Consider the following 25,803-nt stretch of genomic DNA (forward strand, 5'->3'; position numbering starts at 1 on the left):
GAGGGGTCTTGATCAGAAGGATAACTAGGCAAGGCATTGGCAAATGCAATTCAATACAGCTGAGTGTAGGGTGTTGCACTTTGCAAAGTCAAATACACCTGCATTCCCCATGCAAATGGCCTAAAGGCCCTCCGCTTCTTCGTGTCCCGCAGGTCCAACCTGTCTCCCTCCACTGACACCCTCATCCGCTTAGCCGAACTCGTTCTCACCCTCAACAACTTCCCTGTCGATTCCTCTCACTTCCTACAAACAAAGGGGGTGGCCATGGGTACCCGCATGGACCCAAGCTATGCCTGCCTCTTTGTAGGTTACATGGAACAATCCCTCTTCCGTACCTACACTGGCCCTAAACCCCATCTCTTCCTCATGCTCCCACGAATATCTTGAACAGTTCATCCACTTCACCAACACCTTCCAACCCAATCTCAAGTTCACCTGGACCATGTCTAACACATCCCTCACCTTCCTGGACTTCTCAGTTGCCATCTCTGGCAACCAGCTGGAAACCGATGTCCATTTCAAGCCCACCGAATCATACAGCTACCTATAACACACCTCCTCCCACCCACCTTCCTGCAAAAATGCCATCCCCTATTCCCAATTCCTTCGCCTCCGCTGCATCTGCTCCCAGGCTGAGGCATTCCACTTCCGAACATCCCAGATGTCCTCGTTTTTCAAGGACTTCAACTCCCCCCCCCCTCAGTGGTCGAGAATGCCCTCGGCCATATCTTCCGCATCGCCTGCAACTCATCCCTCACATCCCCTCCGCACAATAACCTCCAAAACCCATCATCCTAATGTACCACCCCACGAACCTCCGGATCCAACGCGTCATCCTCCGACACTTCCGCCGTCAGCAATCCAACCCCACCACCAAAGACATGTTTCCCTCCCCACCCTTATCTGCTTTCCAGAGGGACCACTCTCTCTCTCTGTGACTCCCTTGTCCGCTCCACACTCCCCTCCAGCCCCACCACCCCCGACACTTTTCCCTGCAACCGCAGGAAGTGCTACACCTGCCCCCACACCTCCTCCCTCACCCCCATCCCAGGCCCCAAGAAGACTTTCCACATCAAGCAGATGTTCACCTGCACATCTACTGATGTGGTATACTGTATCTGCTGTTCCCGTTGTGGCCTCCTCTACATCAGGGAAACCAGGTGGAGCCTTGGGGACCGCTCTGTGGAACACCCACGCTTGGTTTGCACTAAACAACTGCACCTCCCAGTCGCGAACCATTCCTCAGACGACATGTCCATCCTGGGCCTCCTGCAGTACCACAATGATGCCACCTGAAGGTTGCAGGAACAGCAACTCATATTCCGCTTGGGAACCCTGCAGCCCAATGGCATCAATGTGGACTTCACAAGTTTCAAAATCTCCCCTCCCCCTACCGCATCCCAAAATCAGCCCAGCTGGTCCCCGGCTCCCTAACTTGACCTTCCTCCTACCTTTCCTGTCCTCCCACCTCAAGCCCCAACCCCATCTCCGACCAACTTACCTCATCCCAACCCCTTGACCTGTTGTCCTCCCTGGACTGACCTATCTCCTCACTAACTCCCCATCTACACTCACCTTTACTGGCTCCTGTCCATCTCCTCTCTATCTATCGTCTCCTCTATCCATCTTCTGTCTGCCTACCCCTCACTCCCTATTTATTTCAGAATCCTCTTCCCCTCCCCCATTTCTGAAGAGGGGTTGAGGCCCAAAATGTGAGCTTTCCTGCTCCTCTGATACTGCTCAGCCTGCTGTGTTCATCCAGCTCCACACCTTATTATCACAGTATTCCATAACACCCGTGATTTGTGCCGTGTAGCTAGCGGACAGGATTTGGGGAGTGAGGAGGCGACTTACTTGCCACAGAACTCCAAGCCTCCGGCCTACATTTATAGCCACAATTCTTGGTTTTCAGCTTTGTTTTTTGAACTGATGTACTAAATTCTCCCAACATTGGGAATGAGGCTATTTGGGGAACTCTCACCTCTTGTTAGTAGTTAAATTGTCCACCACCATTCACTAGGTGTGGCAGGCCTCCAGACCTTAGATTTGGTCAGTTGATTGTGGGGTCACTTAGCCCTGTCCATTTTAGCTTCATCAAGGTTGACAGCTCATTTTTGCGTGTGCCTGGGACTGCTCCTGGCATGTTCTTCATTAGAGGGTTGATTTTCTGGTAGAATTAATGGTAGAGTGGGGATATATCTGGCCATAACATTTTGGTTGAATACAATTCTGGTACTGTTGATGGCTCCTACAATCTCATGGGCGCTCAGTTTTGAGTTGCTAGATATGTTTGAAGCCTGACTCATTTCGCACGGCGGTAGTGCCAAGAATATTTTTTGAGTTAATGAATTAAATTCCACCAACCACTTTGGTGTCACTTCAAACAACCTGGGCCAATGACTACCAATTCAATGACATTATCGTAATCCCATCACCTCCTTGCAATTGTGTATTGAAGCCCTCTCCCACAATAAGAAATGTTTTCTCTGCATGCACACTATCAAATCTTCCATAATTCTAAGGTCCTCTATTAGGTCACTCCTCGGTTTTCTTTTTCCAGGAGAAAAGACATCCAACCTGTCAATCCTTTCCTGAAATCGTTGCCCACACATTTCTGGTATTAGCCTTTTAAAATTCTCTAGTGTTAAATGCTAACACACATATGAAAATTTAGCTCTGTCATCTGTCCCTAGTTACTGCTGTCCTGTTCTATTAGCTTTGGCTTTTCATCAATTTGAAAAGAAAAAAATGTTTATCCTCTACAGCTTACTTGCTTTGAGCCAAGGTTAGCGTGTGGTCAAAAGTCCCTCACTCCTTCTATTCTAGAAAGCAATTTAGTCTCAACATCCCATTCACAATCATCGCAAACCACATTTGCTCCCACAGCTCTTTCAAAGTGGAAGGAGAATTTGGAATATTCACCTTGCCCCACTCTTAATGGCTCTTGCACCAATGCTGCACCCCTGTTCAAACATTTCTGTTTCAATTCTCCTTTTCATTCCAACCACCAATCTGTCTTGAGGCCCCTTTTCCCTTCAAAGGTGCTTTGTTGACACAGATTTCCAACCTGTGCTTTTCCATGTTTGAATTGCCTCATTCCAATTTTCAGCCTATTGCCCACTGCTTCTTGTCTTTTGGGAAGGGTAAAAAGGAGGAGCTTAAGATTGTAAAAGTTAATTTGCTTCAATTTGGTTTTACTAGTACAGAGCCAAGAAGTAACTCCTTGCTAATACAACATTTAATGAACAGCTGAGAACCATTAAGTAGACTTTAGACCTGTAACACAACACGCCCCTACAGATCTTGTGGCATAGTGGCAGTGTTCCCTACCTTTAATCTTAGAATACTTCCACGTTCTAATCCCACCTACTCCAGCAGTATTTGTACAGGTCAATTGACAACATCAAGAAGCAAGCAAAGGTTGACCTAGAGAAAAAAGTGAGACAAAGCTGCTGTCTAATATTAGATTTCTGGTCCTGTATTTCTGTACAGTTGGAATTCTCAGTCTGCTGTCTCTTATTTTCCCATAATCAGCCCAGTAATTTGGAATTCACAGCAACAGAAAAATCTTAAGGATCAAAAATGGCCAGTGATTCAGGAGAACTGATAATGTACAAGTCTGCCACCTACTGTTGTGATGTATATCATGTATAATTGATTTGAGTAGCATTTTTCATTCTACTGATTCAGGCTGACCTGCATAGTTTCAGCATTTTCTAACTGAGTTTCATTCTTTACAGCATCGAGGATTTTATTAAGTGTCAGCTGTTGCTCAGCTGGGAGCACGTTTGAGTTGAAGTTGAAAGATTGTTGGCTCAATTTTCCACACCAGAAGACTTAAGCCCAATAATCTAAGATGATGCTGCAGTACAGTTCTGAGGGATTGCTGCATTATTGGTGGTGTTTTTTTTCAGATTAGATGTTAAACTGTATCCCTGAAATATTCCCAGTGATGGATATAAAAGATCAAGGAAGAGCAGGGGTTCAACCCCGATGTTTTAGCCCTAAGTAATACAATTGATTATCTGTTCAATATTATGTTGCTTGTTTAAAGAGTTGCTGTGTGTAAATTGGCTGCCATGCCTAATTTTACCACAGCAACTAAAGATGAAAAAGTCTTTTGGTATGGGTCAATCTATCAATATAACCTCAGGTCATATCCCAAGGTGTTTATTTAAATATTAGTTATTAACCATATATGCATAATTATTGAGCGAAGCTCAGTGCTGTGCTCATTTCAATCCATTTCACTTTAGAACATGACAACTGAGGTTACAATTCTAAATTAACATAGCCGAGTCTCCTCTGCACATTTATTAAACCTTACAGTTAATTAGTTATAAAGCATTACTGGCATATCAGATGTCACCAATATTCAGTTTATAAAAGTCTTTCTTAGTAATTTTATTTAGAGTGATCAATTCACAGATAAAGTAACAGCAACAAACACCTTGGAATTATTTCAGAACTCAGGAACATGAGTAGTCCATTCAAACCCTTGAAACTGTTCTAAAATTCATTCCCATTATGGCTGATCAGTATTTGAATTCCATCTACTTTGGTTCCCTAATCCGTAAGACTTCAGCGATCAAAAATGTACTTCAGGTCTGACAATCAACATCAATAGCTTGGGCGGAGGGGTTTCCTGAATCCAAAATGCTTTGGATGAATAATCAGAAAGAATTCAAAAAACAGTTTAAAAAGTTAATGCCATGTGTGTCTGGTTGAATGAATTACGATGGGCTGAGTGCACTTTCCCATCAATGATCCGCTGAGATCTTTCCGAATTGCTTTGAATCTGGCATTTCCAGAATTTACAAGTTTCTTTTTGTATCACTGCAAAACAAATAATTCAAGTTGACATATCTGTTAAAGTGAAGTAATGATTCATTCATTATATTGCAATTGCTTGCAACAAATGCTTCCACTCCTCAAGAAAAAATGGTGAATGAGACATACAGCTCACGTTCTTTGCTTCAAAATATCAGTAAGATCGACACATTATACCTGTCCTTTTCTTTCCTCCCTCCTCACCATCCAAGGCCCCAAGCACACCACCACGACTACATAAATTTCTAAGTTTCTACCTGGTATAAGATTTTTTAATACTTATTTTCCAAAATAGCCAAATGATAGCCAATTCCACTTCATGCGAAACTTTATTAAATTTGGACAACAATTAACTTCACAACAACATCTCGGTCACAAATAAGTCCTACTATTAATGTGAGTGAAAAACATTACCAAGTTCACAGATTTTAATTTTTAAGACAGATTTGGATAACCACTAATCAACCTGTTCAGACGTGTTAGCACACACTTTTGGAGGAGGTGGGACTCGAACCCAAGTCTCTTGAATAAGAGCATCTGTCAAGAAAACTCAGAGTTAAAGTTTCAGGCCCGGTGACCCTTCCTCAGAACTCAAGTGCTGAGGCAGGGTCACTGGACCCGGAGAGTTAACTCTGATTTTTTCTTCAAAGATGCAGCCAGGCCTGCTGACCTTTTCCAGCAATTTCTGTTTTTGTTCCTGATTTACAGCATCCACAGTTCTTTTGGTTTTTATTTATTCTTGAATGAGAAGTTGGGACACTACCCTGCACCACAAGGAGCCTTCACTTCCAACTCTCACTGGCCAGAATAAACCAAATAACAGTGGATGCTGCAGATTTGAAATAAAAACAGAAATTGCTGGAGAAACTCAGCAGATCTGGCATCATCTGTGGAAAAAGAAACAGTTAATGTTTCAAGTCTGGTGACTTTTCATCAGATTTATTAGCAGCAGGGAAAAAAGTGGTATTTGTGCTGAAGGTAAAGCTTTGAACTGAAAAAAATTATCTATTTTCCTTCCAATTTCCACCTTGCTCTTATCTTCACCAGGTCTATCCGACTTCTCCTGTTCCTTCCTCGATATCTGTTCCCATTTCAGGGGATAGACTGATCACTGATACACACCACAAACCCACTGAGTCCTAAAGTGACCTTGACTAACATCCTCACACCCTGTTTCCTGCAAGGACTCCATTACATGTTGTAAATCAGGAACAAAAACAGAAGTATTTGAAAAAGCTGGCAGCATCAGAACTGTCCTGAGGGTCACTGGACCCGAAGTGTTAACTCTGATTTCTCTGCACAGATGCTGCCAGACCTGCTTAGCTTTTCCAGCACTAAGGTTGGTGGAGTTGTGGATAGTGACGAAGGATGCTGTAGGTTGCAGAGAGACATAGATAAACTGCAGAGCTGGGCTGAGAGGTAGCAAATGGAGTTTAATGCACACAAGTGTGAGGTGATGCACTTTGGTAGGAGTAACTAGAAGGCAAAGTACAGGGCGAATGGTAAGATTCTTAATAGTGTAGATGAGCAGAGAGATCTCAGTGTCCATGTACACAGATCCTTGAAAGTTGCCACCCAGGTTGACAAGGCTGTTAAGAAGGCATACAGTGTTTTAGCTGTTATTAATAGAGGGATCGAGTTCCGGAACCAAGAGGTTATGGTGAAGCTGTACAAAACTCTGGTGTGGCCGCACTTGGAGTATTGCGTACAGTTCTGGTCACCGCATTATAAGAAGGATATGGAAGTTTTGGAAAGGATGCAGAGGAGATTTACTAGGATGTTGCCTGGTATGGAGGCAAGGTCTTACGAGGAAAGGCTGAGGGACTTGAGGCTGTTTTCATTAGAGAGAAGGTTGAGAGGTGACTTAATTGAAACATATAAAATAATCAGAGGGTTAGATAGGGTGGATAGGGAGAGCCTTTTTCCTAGGATGGTGACGGCGAGCACGAGGGGGCATAGCTTTAAATTGATGGGTGAGAGATAGAGGACAGATGTCAGAGGTAGTTTCTTTACTCAGAGATTAGTAAGGGAATGGAACACTTTGCCTGCAACGGTAGTAGATTCGCCAACTTTAGGTACATTTAAGTTGTCATTGGATAAGCATATGGACGTACATGGAATAGTGTATGTTAGATGGGCTTGAGATCGGTATGTCAGGTCGGCACCACATCGAGGGCTGAAGGGCCTGTACTGTGCTGTAATGTTCTACGTTCTGTTTCTGTTATCACATGGGTTGCCTTTACCAACGTCACCCATTCCCACATACTCCCAGGCCCATTACAATGAGCTGTGTTTAAGTACGGCTCACCCATTTTCTCCTGCTCTAATTATCACTTATAAGGGATAATGGGAACTGCAGATGCTGGAGAATCCAAGATAATAAAGTGTGAAGCTGGATGAACATAGCAGGCCAAGCTCCTGAGATGCTGCTTGGCCTGCTGTGTTCATCCAGCTTCACACTAATTATCACTTATTTAGCTTTTCTTCTGTCCTGGCCTGCTAACTACAATCTACCTGTTTACCTCTCCCCTTCATTTTAAAAAATGTTTGTCTTTGCTCTCCCTGCACCTTTCATCTTTTTTCTAAGTTCCCCACCCCAAGTTCGTCTTCAACACAAATACCACCTGCTCCTAAGATGCTGCTTGGCCTGCTGTGTTCATCCAGCCCCACACTTTGTTATCTGAGATTCTCCAGCACCTGCAGTTCCCATTATCCCTTAAAATTTCTCATTTCTGCTTGTGATTCAATGGCCAGATGCTGGACCTCAGCCCTGGTCACGTGACGACAATGGCAACACAGCAAAGCCCCGACCCTCACTCTAGGCCGATCACGTGTCTTCCGGCTGGGTCCTCCTGTATCCCAGCGTGCATTTCGCCGGTAATGGCAGCCACCATGGAGGAGGAAGAGCTGGAGTTTGTGGATGAGTTGGAGGGTGTGTTACACCTGTCTCCGGAGGTGCAGCAGGCGATCGAGCAGGTACAGGGCGGCCCTTCGAATGCGATGGGAGCGGGCTGAGGCTTTTATTAACCGTGGCGCGGAGCGGCGTGGGGTGACAGACCAGTCAGAAAAGGGTGGGGTGGTATTTATTGCGTTTGTTGACAGCTGTCTGTCAGGGTCCTGCAGCGTCCCTGGCCACTTTCATTGAGTCTGAAAAACTCTTAATCGTTTCTCCAAACCGGGAGACTGCTTCAATTTTGCATTTTGCCCAGATCTGTGGAGCTGTGAGACACACAGCTGCCAGAGGAGATGAGTTGGAGAGACGGAAACTGTGAACCCTTTGAGTTTTCAGATGACTGCTATTTGATTTAGCCGTCATGTGTATAACTCTGAAGCCTGCGGGAATCAAGTGAAGGCTGGATGGAACAGTTATCATTTGACGAGATAAAAACCGAAAGAACTGCGGATGCTATAAATCACAAACAAAAACAGAAATTGCTGGAAAGGCTCAACAGGTCTGGCAGCATCTGTGGAGAGAAATCAGACTTCACGTTTTGGGTTGAGTGACCCTTCTTCAAAACTGCTGCAGACCTTTTTCAAATCATGGAGGACGTGGAAACAGACCCTTCGGTCCAACTTGTCCATGCTGACCAGATATTCTGGATAAATCTAGCCCCATCTGCCAGCATTTGGAACATAAACTTCTAAACTCTTCCCTGTTCATAATACCCATCCAGATGCATTTTAAATGTCATAATTGGACCAGCTTCCACCACTTCCACTGGCACCTCAGTCTATACATGCACTCTGTGTGGAAAAAGTTGCCCCTGATGTCTTCACTTTCTAGTTTTGGACTCCACCACCTGCTGAGCTTTTACAGCAACTTCTATTTTTTGTTAATTATTTGATGAATCTGGACAAGATGGATTAAGGGAGTCAAGCCCAGTAGAGTTTGGTCAGTGATTTGTGTATTCACGTGGTATATTGGGACACCTTAAAGTTTAAAATTGTAATTCCTGTCTGCAGAACAGATTCAGAATGAAGTGGGAAAAATTGGTAATTGTGATGAGCTGCCTATTTCCCAAAGATGTGACTGGTGCTGGATTGCAGGTTCAAAGATTCTTAGTTTAATATGAGCAGAAGTAGACCATTTGACCCCTCAAGTCAGGGCTGATCTTTCCATGTTTTGATTTTTCCTTTCCTATTTACTTCCAAAATTTTTGATCTGCTTGCCTAACAATAATCTATCTACCTCTGCTGCCTTAAATTATTTTAAGAAGTTGACTCCACCTCCTCCGCTTTTTGAGGTGGAGTTCCAAAGATGCGCAATTGTCGGAAAAAACAATTATCTTCTGTGTCTTAGTGTGACGCTTAACTTTAAAACAGTATCCCCTATTTCTGCACTGATCTACATGTGAAGTATCATCTCCAAGTCCATCTTGTCAAGACAATTCAGGGTTTTGATAATAAAATGTGAGGCTGGATGAACACAGCAGGCCCAGCAGCATCTCAGGAGCACAAAAGCTGACGTTTCGGACCTAGACCCTTCTTCAGAGAGGGGCATGGGATGAGGGTTCTGGAATAAATAGGGAGAGAGGGGGAGGCAGACCGAAGATGGAGAGAAAAGAAGATAGGTGGAGAGGAGAGTATAGGTGGGGAGGTAGGGAGGGGATAGGTCAGTCCAGGGAAGACGGACAGGTCAAGGAGGTGGGATGATGTTAGTAGGTAGGAGATGGAGGTGCGGCTTGGGGTGGGAGGAAGGGATGGGTGAGAGGAAGTTCAGGTTAGGGAGGCAGAGACAGGTTGGACTGGTTTTGGGATGCAGTGGGAGGAGGGGAAGAGCTGGGCTGGTTGTGTGGTGCTGTGGGGGGAGGGGACGAACTGGACTGGTTTAGGGATGCGGTGGGGGAAGGGGAGATTTTGAAGCTGGTGAAGTCCACATTGATACCATTGGGCTGCAGGGTTCCCAAGCGGAATATGAGTTGCTGTTCCTGCAACCTTCGGGTGGCATCATTGTGGCACTGCAGGAGGCCCGTGATGGACATGTCATCTACAGAATGGGAGGGGGAGTGGAAATGGTTTGCGACTGGGAGGTGCAGTTGTTTATTGCGAACCGAGCGGAGGTGTTCTGCAAAGCGGTCCCCAAGCCTCCGCTTGGTTTCCCCAATGTAGAGGCAGCCACACTGGGTACAGTGGATGCAGTATACCACATTGGCAGATGTGCAGGTGAACCTCTGCTTAATATGGAAAGTCATCTTGGGGCCTGGGATAGGGGTGAGGGAGGAGGTGTGGGGGCAAGTGTAGCATTTCCTGCGGTTGCAGGGGAAGGGTTTTATAACTTTAATCAATTCATACCTCACTCCAAGCCCCCTGTGGAAACAAGCCTAGCCTGCCTGACCTATCCTTATCAGACAATCCCCTTATTCAAGATACCAGTCTAGTAAACCATCTCTCACTGCATTTATATATTTCCTTAAATAAGAAGGCCAAAACTGCACACAGTATTTGAGCTGTGAATATCATATTAAAATGGTATGAACTTGGAATTTTGGCAGGATATTTGCTGATGAAGGATTGCACAGCTGAGCATGACCTTTGCCCATGTGTAGATTTCCTGGCTGATTTTTTTTTCCCCTCTCCTCGTTAAATCAGGGATGTGAATGATATTTTATGCCTGTGTTGATTTGATTTATTATTGTCATGTACCAAGATACAGGGAAAAGAATTATTTTGTGTGCCAACCAGACAAATTATACCTTACATAAAAAAATCGGGGTAATAGCACAGAAGGCAGAATATAGTATTACAGATGCAAGGACGTACAGAGGAAGATCAACTCTGACGTACCTGAGATCAGAAATCTCATTACAAACTTGGAATCAAACCTACTGTTATTTGGTTGAATTACTGAGTTTTGCATTTAATAATAGTTTCGTCCACCAAGCTGGAAGTAAGGTTGGAACAATTTTGAAATTGTGCTCAAATAGTGAGGTATTAGGGGTCAATCGACTCAAGCCCCATTAGATTACAGCTTGCAAGGGTAGTGTCCAACCGTCTGCTTTGTGACTGATCCTCTCTTCTTTATTGGATCAGAAATGGGGTTGTTCGTTGAACATTGTTCAATGTTCAGCACCACTCATGTCTCCTCAGATATGAAAGCAGCTTTGTGCCTGAATTCAGCAAGACTTGAGCAACTTTCAAGTTTAGGCCAAGAAGTAGAATTAACATTTATGCAATCCAAACTTCAGGTGAGGATCATTGCCAACAAGAGAATCAAGCCACCTCCCTTTTGAGATTCAATCACATTATCTTTGCTGAATCCCCCACCATTGGCATTCTGGAGGTTCCCACTGAGTAGAAACTGAACAGCATCAGCCGTATAATGCTGTGCATAGAAGAGCAGGTCAGAGGCTGGGTATTCTGCAATAAGTAACTCAAATCCTAACTCCCCAGAATCTTTCCTGTACAGGGCAGGACTGCGATGAAATATTCTTCACTTACCTGGATGAGTGCAGTTCCAGTAACACTTGAGGTGTTTGATATCAGCAGGGACAAATGAGCCTGCTTTATAGGCACCAAGCACTTCAGACATTTCCTCTGCAACAGCTCACTAAACATTTTCTGACAATGTCTTTCAATCCTATGACACCTTCTGCCTAGATGAACAAGGACAGCGGTTACAAAAGAACACCAAACTTACAATCTCTCCTTTGGGTCTCATATTTTCTTAACTGGGAAATATATTACTGCTCTTCACTATTAGTAGGTCAAAGCCCTGAAAACATCTAACAGCACAGTGGGTACATTTACACTACAAAGACTGCACAATCTCAGGAAGGTGGCTCCTTGCAATCTTCTCAGTCAATTTGAGGAGTGAATGCTGGGTGTGTCAGCAACAGTCTCATCTTATAAGTATATATTTTTAAGAATAATAAAGTACAACTTCATTAGTTATTTTCTTTGCACCAATTTCCCAATATAATGAAAGATTATTGTAATTAATTTCACTCCAACATTTACCAAATTCCTGTGCAAGTTCAATTCCATTCCTGTTCCTGCCAAAATGTCTACATAAAGCAATTCCATGATTGGTGGATGAGGGGTCACTGAACTCAAAACATTAACTCTATTTTCTCATCAGAGATCGTGCCAGACCAGCTGATTTTCTCCAGCAATTTCTGTTTTTGTTTGTTTCAGATCTCCAGCTTCTGCAGTTCTTTGTTTTTCTATTAATTGGATGATACTGGCTATAAAACACCCTAAAGTTCATCCAAAGGTTACCATTTTCTCATATCTCCTAATTACACATCAATAATTTTGTTTGCAGAATTACTTGTAGATAATGGCAAGTTGGGTGTGAAAACTGGGAATCTAAGGAGCATGGACACAGCGGGCAATTTTTTTTATAGAGTGGTTCATGTGTGCAATGAACTTCCAAAGGAAGTGGTGGATGTGGGTCCAACTTTTAAAAGACATTTGGATAAGTACATGACTCAAAGGTTTGGAGGGATTGGGCCAAACGTAGGCAGGTGGGACCAGTTTAATTTCGGATGATGGTCAGCACAGACTGGTTGGACCGAAGGGTCTGTTTCCATGTTGTACGACTCTAAACAAAAAATAAATAAAACAAATAAATACAGTTACAAGGAATATCAGATGAATAGAATTTCTAATATTGATACATTTAAAAGATTGCATGTTGGTTCAGAACCATACTGAAGTGATTTTGCCTTTATTGGTTAAATACCATGGACAGGAGAAAGATTCAGCTATTCTGTTTGACAAAGTGTTAATAGTGCCCTAATATTAGAGAATGACTCCCGTTGAATAAAGTTTTGAGGTGAGGCAAATAGATCAGCAAGAAAGAATAGCCTTGTTTGAGATCACATTAGGATCATTGTACCCAATTTACTGGGAAAGATTCTGAAAAAGTCATCAAGGTTATCCATAAAAGGAAATTACGGTGAAATGCTGGAAATCTGAAACAAATGCAGAATGCTGGAGACACTCCGCAGGTCTGCCAGTGTCTGTGGAGTGAGAAGAAGTTGTTTCGTGTTCACTGTAACTCTGAAGAAGAGTCATACTGGACTTGAGCATAACAGTTGTTCTGAGTCTTGGATCATGGAGCTGTGTTGAAGTAGCAAAGGACTTATGACCCTTTACCTTTATGGTCAAACTCATTTGCCAGAGCTGAGGAGTAGAATGAGACTTTAAAATCAATAAATTGAAATATAGAGAAACTGTAAGGAACAATGTCTTTTATTTAAGCAAAATAATTTTGCGGGATTGGAAAACTTTGTCTTTTACGTTTGGAGATCTGGGATCATCTTGAAACAATTTGCTAACTCCTTTCTGGATAAGGGCACCTTTTCGTGAATAAAGGTTATCCCTGCACTGTGTGTATCGTGAATAATTTATTCAGAAAGAAGCCACAGATATGTTGGAATTGGTGACCTTCAGTTGGAGCTGGAGCTGTTGTTCTTAAAATGGGTTAAACATGCATTGTAGAGAATATTTTGCTTCCTATAGAAATTGCTATCTTCAGGAAAAGAAGCTAGAAATGGCAAAATAAAAACAAGAACTAGTGTCTAAACCATGAATCGCAAGAGATTTAAATGATTTTCCTCTGTGTCATGTATCAAAAAATTGCTAGAATTAATTTAGAGCTACATAAATTCTTTCCTCAAGATTGTGCAGAATCAGATGTAGATGCCTTAGTGTCACTAAGAATAGTAATGTTGAATGACACATTTGACATGTCATCTTCACTGAACCTCACAGGTGTTTCCCAGCCAGGATCCCTTGGACAGGGCTGATTTCAATGCTGTGGAATACATCAACACACTCTTCCCCACAGAACAGGTAAGAGAGCTGAGGGGACAGTTGGATTTTTTCTTTAATGATGTGTGATTTCTCCAAGTGTTCTGCCAGATATCGACAATGTTCTTCTACATATCTGAACTGTCCATTACAACCATCAGAAGCTACCTAATGAGCAGACCATTATCTGGCAGGCATCTGTTTTTAAAATGTTTATTCTTAGGAAGACATTCATTTGCTGTTTACCGTAGGAACGTTTGTTCCATGTTGAGAGTTCCTTGATGAGGCTCCTGGATGGTACAAAATTAGGCATTGCTATCGACAGAATGGCTGCTGAGTTTGTCTATGTGACAGTGACGCATGAAGTGCTTTAGAACAGTCCTGAGAGGAGAGGTATAATTAGCTACGGCAAGTCTGTAGCCCAGAAACAGGCCCCTTGGTTAAAAGTATTAGCGTTATGTGAAGTCCATTTGTACTGAGCTTTTAATTACAGACAACTCTGGGCTAGGTGTCACTAATGAGAAAAGATATTGGTCTAATGCTTTACGGTGCTTATATCAGCTTCTTGTCTATTTGAGACCAGATATGTTGGGTATATAAGAAACTGTAAATAAGGAAATCGATATCAAACCTTTCTTTGCAGATAAAAAAGCTGATTTAAAGAGAAGCAAAACCCTGGCAAGGTTCTTGCTCAAAACACACTTCTGCTTTGTGCATGTCTTTAAAAATATAGTTAATAAGAATCTTTCATCTTTTAGTGTATCATTATCAGTTGATACTGGTTTCTTGCTTCAATAACAATTTTTATAGGGAGTTGATGCAATATTGGGTGTCATGAGGTTCTATTCAGCTGATGGCATACTTTTCTGGAAATGATTGGCTCTGGTTGAATTAGGCACGTGCAGTCAATGTTCATTGCATTCAGCAGAGCTCTTTTGGGATTCCTTCTTATTAGCTATGTTTGGCATTGATAAACATCAAGGGAGCCCAAGACCAAGAGACTTCTATTGCAACTGAAGCCTCAAGAAAAATTATTTCCATGCGTTAATTAGAAAAGTATCGATCTTTATTGAGGGGCTAGGTCTGGAGCAATATCAGTGGGAGCGTAAACTTGGATATTGTTCTTCAACTCTTCCCTTAGCTGGTGAAGGTAAACATCGTACAGAGAAACTCATCTAGAAAGATACAAGTGAAGGAAATAAATTGGTCTAAAACGAAATTCCATTTTCTTTTTGGAATATTTTAAGGTCAGTTTAAAGTTGCTAATCTGAAGGAGTTAATCAAGCCCTTCAAAAATATCCTGCATAGGATTTTCTGAATCTTCAGTGACTGCTGAGGCAAAATCAAGCTCATATATCTTATTCACACTGAAATTGATAGATGGATAATGTGTTAGTATTTTGCAGCAATTTCCCTGTGCTTTGCTAAGCATGGTGTTAGTGTGAACACTTTTCTTTCATTTGAGGGAAGGAATGAAAATACTGCTGATGTACTGACTGTTCTGATGGAAGAGGTTTATTCTGGGTGGGAAAAACTGCATCCAATGGCATAAACGTTATGGCACTAGATTAGTAATCCAGAGCTCAAATGTCATTCTGACGGGGAATTTAAACTCAGCTAAGTCTGGTTTAGAGGCTAGTACCTACAGGTGCCTAGGAAAAAACCAGATTGTTGTAATATCTCAATTGGTTCTCTAATCTGCTTCTGGGAAGGGAAATCTACCATCCTTACATGGTCTGGTCTTTCAGGCTCATGGCCATATGATTGACTCTTAGTTCTCTAAAATAGGCTGTTGAGCCATGCTGTTAATTCAAATTCACTGATTTGATACACTGCAGTATTCAAGATACCTTATTTTAGTGATGAACAAATTCATTCTGGCCTTGTCAATCACACCCATATCCTGTGAATGAATAAAAAGAAGTCATGTTTAATCTAACACTAATGTGAAGTGAATCTCACTCGTTGAAGTGAATCTCATTCGTTGTTACTTTAGGTGGCCAAGTTTCACATGGGCTTCATTAGGCTGCGTTTGCATTAATACTATATTGTGAGGAAACAGAGCTGTTTTGTATTGATGCTATAATGTGTCTGCCTTTTGGTTACTTAAAAGGCAGACAATTCTGTACTTATACAATCTGATCAACTCTCTTGTCTTACTGTAGTTCTAAGACGAGTACTGTAAGGAGAGACTATTCAAAGTATAGATTTTTGTTCTTGAGAAAAGTGATAACTTTGTCAAAAATCAGAAACGGTAAATCGCACATTCTCCTCCATGGTGATCCAGTTGTGTGGTACTGCACTTTCCCTGCTCTGATCTTATCTCTCTACTGTGTCCCATCTGCCATTTCCCGAAATGGCTTCACATTCTGCTCTCACTCTGGTATGGTCGGTGACACCCAGGGATGAAGCCCTGGCCCCTTATTTCCCATCTCTTCGCTGCTCCTCAGTGAAATTGTCCAAGGTATCTCATGAGTATGATGTTGACATTTAGCTGTAGCTGTTCATTGCTGCTCTGGATTGCTCCACCTGTGCTAAATGATCAAACTGGTTACTATATCTGACACCAAGAAGTGAGTGGGCAAACACTTGCAAATATTGGGAAGAATAAATCATCAATTTCTGTTCCCTAGCCACAATGATCATCCCTATTCCAGCCAACTGAGACTGAGCCTGCCTGTTTGCAATTTTGATTTCATATTTGATTTTGAGATGGGCTTTTGAGGGCTGTTACTAAGATCATCTTTTCCCATCTCCGATCTGTGGCTCAACTCTGTCCGTGTCTCAGGTCATTTGCTGTTAAAGCTGTCCCCCATGCCTTTGCCTCTTCTGGAGTTGACTGTTCTAATATATGCCTGAAAGGCCTTGCGTATTCTACTCTGCATAAGAAACAAGAAGAATACCTCTTAATTATCTGCTGCATTGACTGCAAGATTTGGAATTCCTTCCCTAAACCCCTCTGTTCCTTACCTTGGTTTCCTTAAAGCCTCTTTTGGCCATCTGTCATGATAGGACCTTATGTGACTAGGTGTCAATATTTAATTATAAATGCTCCTGTGTAGAAACTTAGGACATTTTATTACATTAAAGATGTTGTATAAGTACATGTGATAATGGGAACTGCAGATGCTGGAGAATCCAAGATAACAAAGTGTGAAGCTGGATGAACACAGCAGGCCAAGCAGCATCTCAGGAGCACAAAAGCTGACGTTTTGGGCCTAGACCCTTCATCAGAGAGGGGGTTGGGGAGAGGGAACTGGAATAAATAGGGACGGAGGGGGAGGCGGACCGAAGATGGAGAGAAAAGAAGATAGGTAGAGAGGAGAGTATAGGTGAGGAGGTAGGGAGGGGATAGGTCGGTCCAGGGAAGATGGACAGGTCAAGGAGGCGTGATGAGGTGGTAGGTAGGAAATGGAGGTGCGGCTTGAGGTGGGTGGAAGGTATGGGTGAGAGGAACAACAGGTTAGGGAAGCGGAGACAGGCTGGGCTGGTTTTGGGATGCAGTGGGGGGAGGGAACGAGCTGGGCTGGTTTTGGGATGCAGTGGGGGGATGGGAGATTATGAAGCTTGTGAAGTCCAGTTTGATACCATTGGGCGGCAGGGTTCCCAAGTGGAATATGAGTTGCTGTTCGTGCAACCTTCAGGTGGCATTATTGTGGCACTGCAGGAGGCCCATGATGGACATGTCGTCTGAGGAATGGGAGGGGGAGTTGAAATGGTTCACGACTGGGAGGACCAGTTGCGAACCGAGCGGACATGTTCTGCAAAGCGGTCCCCAAGCCTCCGCTTGGTTTCCCCAATGTAGAGGAAGCCACACCGGGTGCAATGGATACAATATACCACATTGGCAGATGTGCAGGTGAACATCTGCTTGATATGGAAGGTCATCTTGGGGCCTGGGATAGGGGTGAGCGAGGAGGTGTGGGGGCAAGTGTAGCACTTCTTGCAGTTGCAGGGGAAGATGCTGGGTGTGGTGGGGTTGGAGGGCAGTGTGGAGCAGACAAGGGAGTCGCGGAGAGAGTGGTCTCTCCGGAAGGCAGACAAGGGTGGGGATGGAAAAATAGCTTGTGTGGTGGGGTCGGATTGTAGATGACAGAAGTGTCGGAGGATGATGCGTTGTATCCGGAGGTTGGTGGGGTGGTATGTGAGAACGAGGGGGATCGTCTGGGGCCGGTTGTGGCGGGGGCGGGGTGTGAGGGATGTGTTGCGGGAAATGCGGGAGACGCGGTCAAGGGCGTTCTCGACCACTGTGGGGGGAAAGTTGCGGTCCATGAAGAACTTGGACATCTGGGATGTGCGGGAGTGGAATGCCTCATCCTGGGAGCAGATGCGGCAGAGGAATTGGGAATAGGGGATGGAATTTTTGCAGGGGGGTGGGTGGGAGGAGGTGTATTCTAGGTAGCTGTGGGAGTCGGTGGGCTTGAAATGGACATCAGTTACAAGCTGGTTGCCTGAGATGGAGACTGAGAGGTCCAGGAAGGTGAGGGATGTGCTGGAGATGGCCCAGGTGAACTTGAGGTTGGGGTGGAAGGTGTTGGTGAAGTGGATGAACTGTTCGAGCTCCTCTGGGGAGCAAGAGGCGGCGCTGATACAGTCATCAATGTACCGGAGGAAGAGGTGGGGTTTGGGGCCTGTGTAGGTGCGGAAGAGGGACTGTTCATGGTTGTTGTTGATGTTTTCTGTGTTGGGAAGTGTGTTTAAGTTAATTTGATTGCATTGAGAGTTCTCACTTGGCAAATTTTCTGTGAATGGACCAACTTATATTAACTATGTTATATGGAGTGATTTTGATTGCATTTACTTAAGAAAAGAAACTAAAGCTGAAAGATTGCTTGAAAAATTAATTGTGCATTCGTTGTGCTCCACTAGGAGTCACTGTTTTACTGAATTTAAAGCTGCTGTTTATTTAGAAACTGATTGTTCTCTCATTCTTGCTTTTCTTTCTCCCCAAAGTCATTGGCCAACATTGATGAAGTTGTAAACAAGATTAGACTAAAAATCAGGTGAGTGAAATAAACTATTGCCTCTTTACTGGAAGTAAGGATTTCAGAGTGTATCTGTTAACAGTGCCTCATTAAGTATACATCTTTGAAGACTATCCTTCTGGTCATTTCTATTCTTGAGGCGTTTGACAATAACAGCAGTTTTGGTTTACTTGATTTTGTGCAGCAGAGTTCCCCTGCTTTACTTGCACCCTCTGCATCGATACCCCGCACTTCGCATTCACCCTCTCACTCCATCATTAGTGGCTGTGGCATTATCTGCTTTGCTGCTAAACTCTGGAATATTCCCCCGAAGCTCCTCTGCCTCAGCAGCTCCCCCTCTTCCTTGAAACCTGTGCCTCTGCGAAGCTTTTGATTATCCCCTCAGGGAGTCATTCTTGCTATCCACTTTCTTAATTTCGCCTCCACTAAGTACGTTAAGGTGTTTTCTGCATTAAAAGTGTAATATGCACAAGTTGTTAGGTACCTAGCTGCTTATGTATGCATAGTATTACCTTCATAATGTGCATGCTACGTGGAAACAATCTGAATGAGGAATGGGATACATTAGCTATTTTCTTCCAAAAAATATTATTTTTTTTCAAAGAGCTGAGACAGCTGTTGTTGAGTGTGTTCACATGATGGTAGAGTTAATCATACTTTCCAACTCCCAGCAGTATAGTATAAGTAATAGAATGAAATTAGGAAACACTTCTACAAACAAACAGCGATTGCTAATTTAGTCACTGTGAAAGTGATCCACATTACTCAGCGATGCCACAATACTTCATTCAAACACTAATTGATTTAAGGGGAGAAAACAGTCTCATGGTATTATCCAGAAACCCAGGTAATGTCCTGGGGACCCAGGTTCAAATTCCACAATAGCTTGTTATTGTTTGATATGGCTATGTTTTTTCTGTGTGTCTAATTCTTGGTCATTTATAAATGAGGTGAAGTGTTGGGCTGCTGAACTCATCCTTACTGTCATCATTTTGCAGCTTCCTACCAGTGTAATCATTCCTATTACTGAACTCTCTCACCATCATGATACCTTAAGGACTGTATCAATTTGAAACCATTAATTTAGCACAGTTTTCTGATCATAAAGAACTGCTCTATTATTTTCAATTCTTTCTTCATTTTTAAAATTACCTTTCTTGTTTTCAAATCCCCCCAGCTGTGTACTCTCCTGCTGAAATCTCAGGTGTGCTCCTGCAATTCAAGGGTTTTTGAACATTCCCGGTTGTATTTGTTGCATATTTGGTTGCCGTACCTTCAGCTGCAGAAGTCCAAATCTCTGGAACTCCTTCCCACTCACTGCCTGTTCTTCCTCCTTTAAGGCAGCCCTTAGTTACTTGAACAAGCTTTTGGTCATCTGCCGTAACATCACATTGCGGCTCAGCGTTAAGTTTTGTTTGATAACATTCCTACGAAGCACCTTGATGTTCTGCTAATGTTGAAGGTACTGTATAGGTGTAAGTTGTTATTATATGTGAGACTTTTAATATATAATGTGTCAGTCTTCTATGGCAATGCGCACAGGATATCAAAATGAAACAGGGCATTCAGGTGTCATTATTGCTGAGAAGGTGTAATTACAGTGTGACAAGTTTCAATTACCAATTACTTTGTGGAAACAAAAAAAATTGTAATGGAGACAGTTACTAGAGAATAGCACCAAAATGTGAATTATATTTTGTATCCAAAGTTGTGTTCAGGGCAGCTGGTGGCTCAGTGGTTAGCACTGCTGCCTCTCAGTGCCAGGGACCCGGGTTCGATTCCAGCCTCGGGCCACTATCTGTGTGGAGTTTGCACATTCACCTTGTGTCTGCGTGAGTTTCCTTGGGGTGCTCTGGTTTCCTCCCACAGTCCAAATATGTGCAGGTTAGGCGGATTGGCCGTGCTAAATTAATTGCGCGTAGTGTTCAGGGAGGTGTAGCTTAGGTGATTATAGCGAGATGTGTCTGGGTGGGATGCTTCTAGGTTCAGTGTGGACTTGTTGGGCTGAAGGGCCTGTTTCCCCACTGTAGAGATTCTATGATTCCATTCTATGTAAAAACCGCAAGAAGTGCGGATGTTGTAAATCAGGAACAAAAGCAGAAGTTGCGGGAAGCTCAGCAGGTCTGGCGGCATCTGTGAAGAAAAAATTAGAGTTAACATTTTCGTTCTGGTGACTCTTCCAGACCTGAAACATTAACTCTGATTTTTTCTTTTCTTCACAGATGCTGCCAGACCTGCTGAGCTTCCAGCAACTTCTATTTTTGTTTGTGTAGATGTAGGCATTTTTACAGACTGTATTTACTTTGCATGCAGTGTTTGTAAGTAGCACGCACATTAGATATATTGTTATGACTGCACAAACACTAGGAACAATGTGTGAAAGTGTTCAAGCATCTTGCTGCTTGTTACCTGCCTGAGTGAAAGTTATAACCTTATAACTTTCCTACATAAAGTCTGTGAAACATTAATTCCTTGTTAAATACCAGGGTCCATTTTGCTGATCTGTCTTTATTATTTCCGTTAATTGAGGTTGAGGACATTAATTTATGAGTAAATTCAAATATAAATGACCATTTATTAAAATTATTCATTCATGGACATGGATGTTGCTGACCAGACCGGTATTTATTACCTGTCCCTAACTGCCCAGAAGGAAGTTCAGAGTCAACCACATTGCTATGGGTATCAAGTCATATTATTTCTTTATTATCACTTTATTTCTCTAAAAGACATTAAATGAACTAGATGGGTTTTTCTAATGATTGGCAGTAGTTTCATGGTTATCATTATGCTCTTAATCCCAGAATTTTATTGACCTCAAACTCCATCATCTGCTGTTGTGGGATTTGAACCTGGGTCCCCAGGACATTACCTGGGTTTCTGGATAATACCATGAGACTTTTTTCTCCCCTTAAATTAATTAGTGTTTGAAAGAAGTATTGTGGCATCGCTGAGTAATGTGGATCACTTTCACAGTGACTAAACTAGCACTCACTTTGTTTGTAGAAGTGTTTCCTAATTTCATTCTATTACTTATACTATACCGCTGGGAGTCCTAGACTCCCCAGTCAGCAGAAATAAAGTATGTAGGGACCTATTGGTTCCCCTTAATCTCTTGAAAGTTTTGAGCAAATTTTATCCTTAACCTTCCATCTAATCCTTAAGAATCCTGATGCCATTCTGCAATATCTATATTAGATTTCTAAAACTATTACATTCTTCTGAAGACTTGGTGCCCAGAACTGCTCATAGTATTCCAGGATTGATCTAACTAGAGCTTTGCATAGCTGTGACATAATTTTTAAACTCCTGGAATCTAATTATTCAGATAAGAGGCCAACGTTCAATTCACTGTTTTAATCATTTCCTACAGCTATCAATGACACCTTTTAATGTTTTGTATACCCGGACCCACAAATTTCTTTGGATCTCGACTGATTGTGGCATTTCACTTTTTAAAAAGCACTCTACTTAATCCTATCAGGCATTTGTTTTTGCTTATATTAAAATGTTTCGAACATTCATTTGATCTATAAATATTTCTTTGTGACTCCTATGTCTGTATTATCTACTTTATGCTCAATGCCACCTATCTTTCTGTGCTTGAATTTATAAAATCAGCTGAAGATTTATAAACTCTTCACGTTTGCTATCTGAAAACTAAGTCCGAATTATTTTTCAGCATTGAATACCAGGCTAACTGGTGCATAGTTCTTGACTTTTCCCATGTTATCTTTGTTGAATAATGGAGTGGGATATGATTTTTCTAGCTGATCAGGCCAATGCTTGAATTTAGGGAGTTTTGCAAGCTTATAGTGAGAACACTCCCAATGTTTTCTCTTATGCCTTTAAAACTCTGCAGTGGAAACCCTGTAGTTCTGGGAATTTGCTACTCTTTAATACCATTATCATTGTAATTACTGTTATTTTACATATTCAAAGTAAAGCCAAACTACAATTATTATGACCCCTCCATAGACAAATTTCTGAACAGGTTAAGTGTGCATAAAGATGTTTGCAATGCTTTCCTCCTCACTTTCCCCCTGTAAGGCAAGCATTAAAACCAGCCTGTTTGACACTGATTTTGGTTTTGTGGCTTAATTTCTTTCAATGGTTTGGTGTCGTACTGTTTTGTTTTAAATAATGCTCCTGTGAAATGCCTTGGGACTCGCGCACCCAAGTTAAAGTCACTTTTTGTACAGAAATATGATGGTTCACGTATGTGTAAGCAGATGTATTGCAGTATAAAAAGGACCTGTGTCCAAAATGTATCTAAGGTTGGTTGGTTCGCCGAGCTGGTTCTTTGTTGTTCCGCAGATGTTTCGTAACCCTTACTGGGTAACACCATCAGTGCAACCTCTGAAGAAGTTATCCAGCAGGGTAAGGAGACATCTGCGGAATAACGACAAACCAACTTGGCGAACCAACCAACCTCAACATCCACCATCCAAGTTACAATCTACCCCAAAACCTTAAAAATGTATCTAAATTCTAACAGAGACTGTTTGGGTGACAGGCAGGAAGTATGCACTAAAGGCTGGACCTTGTGCTTTCTATTCTATATTGTTTATGACATTAGAAAAACATACAAAATATTACTTTATAGTTGCATCCCTTTCAATTGCAAACTTCACATCTACTTAGTACTGGAAAGTTCAAATGAATCATTCACTTTGGGAAGAAGGCAGAGTACTGGGTCAATGGAAAGATTCTTGGTAGTGTGGATGTGCAGACGGATCCTGGTGTCCATGTACATAGATCCCTGAAAGTTGCCACCCAAGTTGTTAGTGCTGTTAAGAAGGCTTACGGTGTGTTAGTTTTATTGGTAGAGGGATTGAGCTCCGGAGCCGTGATGTCATGCTGCAACTGTACAAAACGCTAGTGTGGCCTCATTTGGAATATTGCGTGCAGTTCTGGTCGCCCCGTTACAGGAAGGATGTGGAAGCATTGGAAAAGGTGCAGAGGAGATTTACCAGGATGTTGCCTGGTTTGGAGTGAAGGCCTTATGAAGAAAGGCTGAGGGACTTGGGTATGTTCTCATTGGAGAGAAGGAGGCTAAGAGGGGATTTAATAGAGACATTCAAGATGATCAGAGGATTAGATAGGGTGGACAGTGAGAGTCTTTTTCCAAGGATGATGACGTCAGCTTGTACAAAGGGGCATAGCTGCAAATTGCGGGGTGATAGATTTAAGACAGATGTCAGAGGCAGGTTCTTTACTCAGAGAGTGGTGAGGGCATGGAATGCCCTGCCTGCCAATGTAGTTAACTCAGCCACATTAGGGGCAGCTAAACAGTCCTTGGATAAGCATATGGATGATGATGATGGGATAGTGTAGGGGGATGAGCTTAGATTAGTTCACAGTTCAGTGCAACATCAAGGGCTGAAGGGCCTGTTCTGCGCTGTATTGTTCTATGTTCTTTGTTCTATCATCTCCTTCCCCAGTAAGTGATAGAGATGGGTGTGATTTAGTTTCCTGTTGTCTTGAAGTTTCAATAAAAGTGCATTGTAAGGTCTGTCTTTCATGACTGCCACCACCAAGACCCACAAACACTGTAACTGAAAACACACAATGTCCTTATAGGCCAATCTCTGAACTTTTTTAGATAGATTCCAGACATTTCGTTCTTAAGGGCATGGCATTGTGTATGCACAAGATGTCTGTTTTATTATGTCATATTTTTGCAATTGTTTGTCCTTGTAATGAAATTGAATACTTATTTATGATTTATTTTTCTGGTCACTATTGCTAGTGAATTCATTAAAATGGGGAGAGCACTCGTGATGGTCTGAAAAATGATAGACTTTTGTTACGCTCAATTAGATTTTTCCCTTGGAACAAAGAAGGTGATTTAGTACATCTGTTGAATGCTATCAAGTCCTGCAGCATCCCTGAGAGCAGGATAAATGTAAATGTCCTTAACTTATGCGAGTTTGCCTTCAAAGTGTGACATTCGTTACCTTGTGTGCAAGAGATTAGCCTGGGACTTGGAAACCCACAAGGGTAGATTGCTCAAATATAGGTCTGAGGAAAAAACAATTTTGTACCAAAAGCTTTTCAAAGCAATTTGCAGTTACATTTAGAGCTGCATGACAAGAAGACTGCTTCCTCTCTGATAGTAGGCTAATCAGGTTCTGTCATAGCCACATAATGAATAAGGAAGTGTGTCGAGAGTAATTTTTTGCTTGAGGATTAGCAAAAGAGATCTTGACGTCACAAAGAGAGTAATATTTGCAACATGTTCTGAGGAAGGGTCACCGGACCCAAAACGTTAACTCTGTTTTCTCCTCCACAGATGCTGCCAGACCTGCTGAGCTTTTCCAGCAACTTTGTTTTTGTTCCTGATTTACAGCAACCGCAGTTCTTTTGGTTCTTAATGTTTGCAGTTACTATTTACACTGAGTACTGACCTTTTTTTAACCCATTTAATAGTCTGGATTTTGTAGCTTAAATTCTAGGCCACAATTTGATAGTGTTTATTCTGGCACATAACAAAGTTATGTAGAGTTTGTGGCAGTGTGCGCTGTTATGTAATAAATCCAGACAACAATGACAAGATTGTCTGATTTTAAAAAAATTGCCCAGATAACAGCCAGTGTTCTTGAACGCTCTGAAAATATTTAGCGTGAGATCCTAAAGTCCTTTTACATTATGGCCCGAAGCACAATACTTGATGGATGTGTTTTGCTGACTATAGATTTATTTTGTTTATTTTATATAAACTAAGCATTGCAGTTTTCTGACAACTATCTGCAGAGTATTTTCTATAGTTTGAGTTTTCATGAGCTACCCTGATCCCAGTAGCATTTACAAATGCTGCAATCAGAGCTTCCCTAGTACTCCAGATTAGCTGTTGAAATGCCTGATGTATTGCAAATAAAGCCAGGGCACACAGGTCAAAGAAATCCAATGCTGTTGCCCTGTTCTGTCACTCACTGAAAATGCTGAGCTATTGTGTAACTGAGGAAAAGAAAAACGTGGCCAATGCATACAGATCTCTGATGGATTTTGCATATGCTGTAAACATTTTAAAAATTATTGTTATTGTAAATTCCCTGAAATGAAATATGTGCGCCTCCTGCCTTTTCGCAAGACCTAAACCATCAGTCAGTATCATTTACTTCTGCACACCTGTGATTGGAACTGAGCTTGTATTAATATATATAATACATTTTGGAGGCTGCTCAAGGTCTCGGGTGTGATTTACACCATTGACTCTTATCAACCTGGT

General features: G+C 42.3%; 1 protein-coding gene across 1 annotated transcript in view; it reads left to right on the forward strand.

Annotated features, from left to right (window-relative positions):
- The first annotated feature begins 7,702 nt into the window (after positions 1-7,702).
- vps53 (VPS53 subunit of GARP complex) overlaps positions 7,703-25,803 on the forward strand; it is a 226,629-nt gene continuing 208,528 nt past the window's right edge. Inside the window, exons 1-3 of the mRNA XM_059655282.1 lie at positions 7,703-7,806; positions 13,549-13,629; positions 18,541-18,590. Of these exons, the coding sequence (XP_059511265.1) occupies positions 7,711-7,806; positions 13,549-13,629; positions 18,541-18,590 (227 nt within the window). The 5' untranslated portion in view covers positions 7,703-7,710. The remainder of the gene's footprint in view (positions 7,807-13,548; positions 13,630-18,540; positions 18,591-25,803) is intronic.

Source organism: Stegostoma tigrinum, chromosome 27 (assembly GCF_030684315.1).
Source record: "Stegostoma tigrinum isolate sSteTig4 chromosome 27, sSteTig4.hap1, whole genome shotgun sequence".
In the NCBI taxonomy this organism is placed as follows: domain Eukaryota; kingdom Metazoa; phylum Chordata; class Chondrichthyes; order Orectolobiformes; family Stegostomatidae; genus Stegostoma; species Stegostoma tigrinum.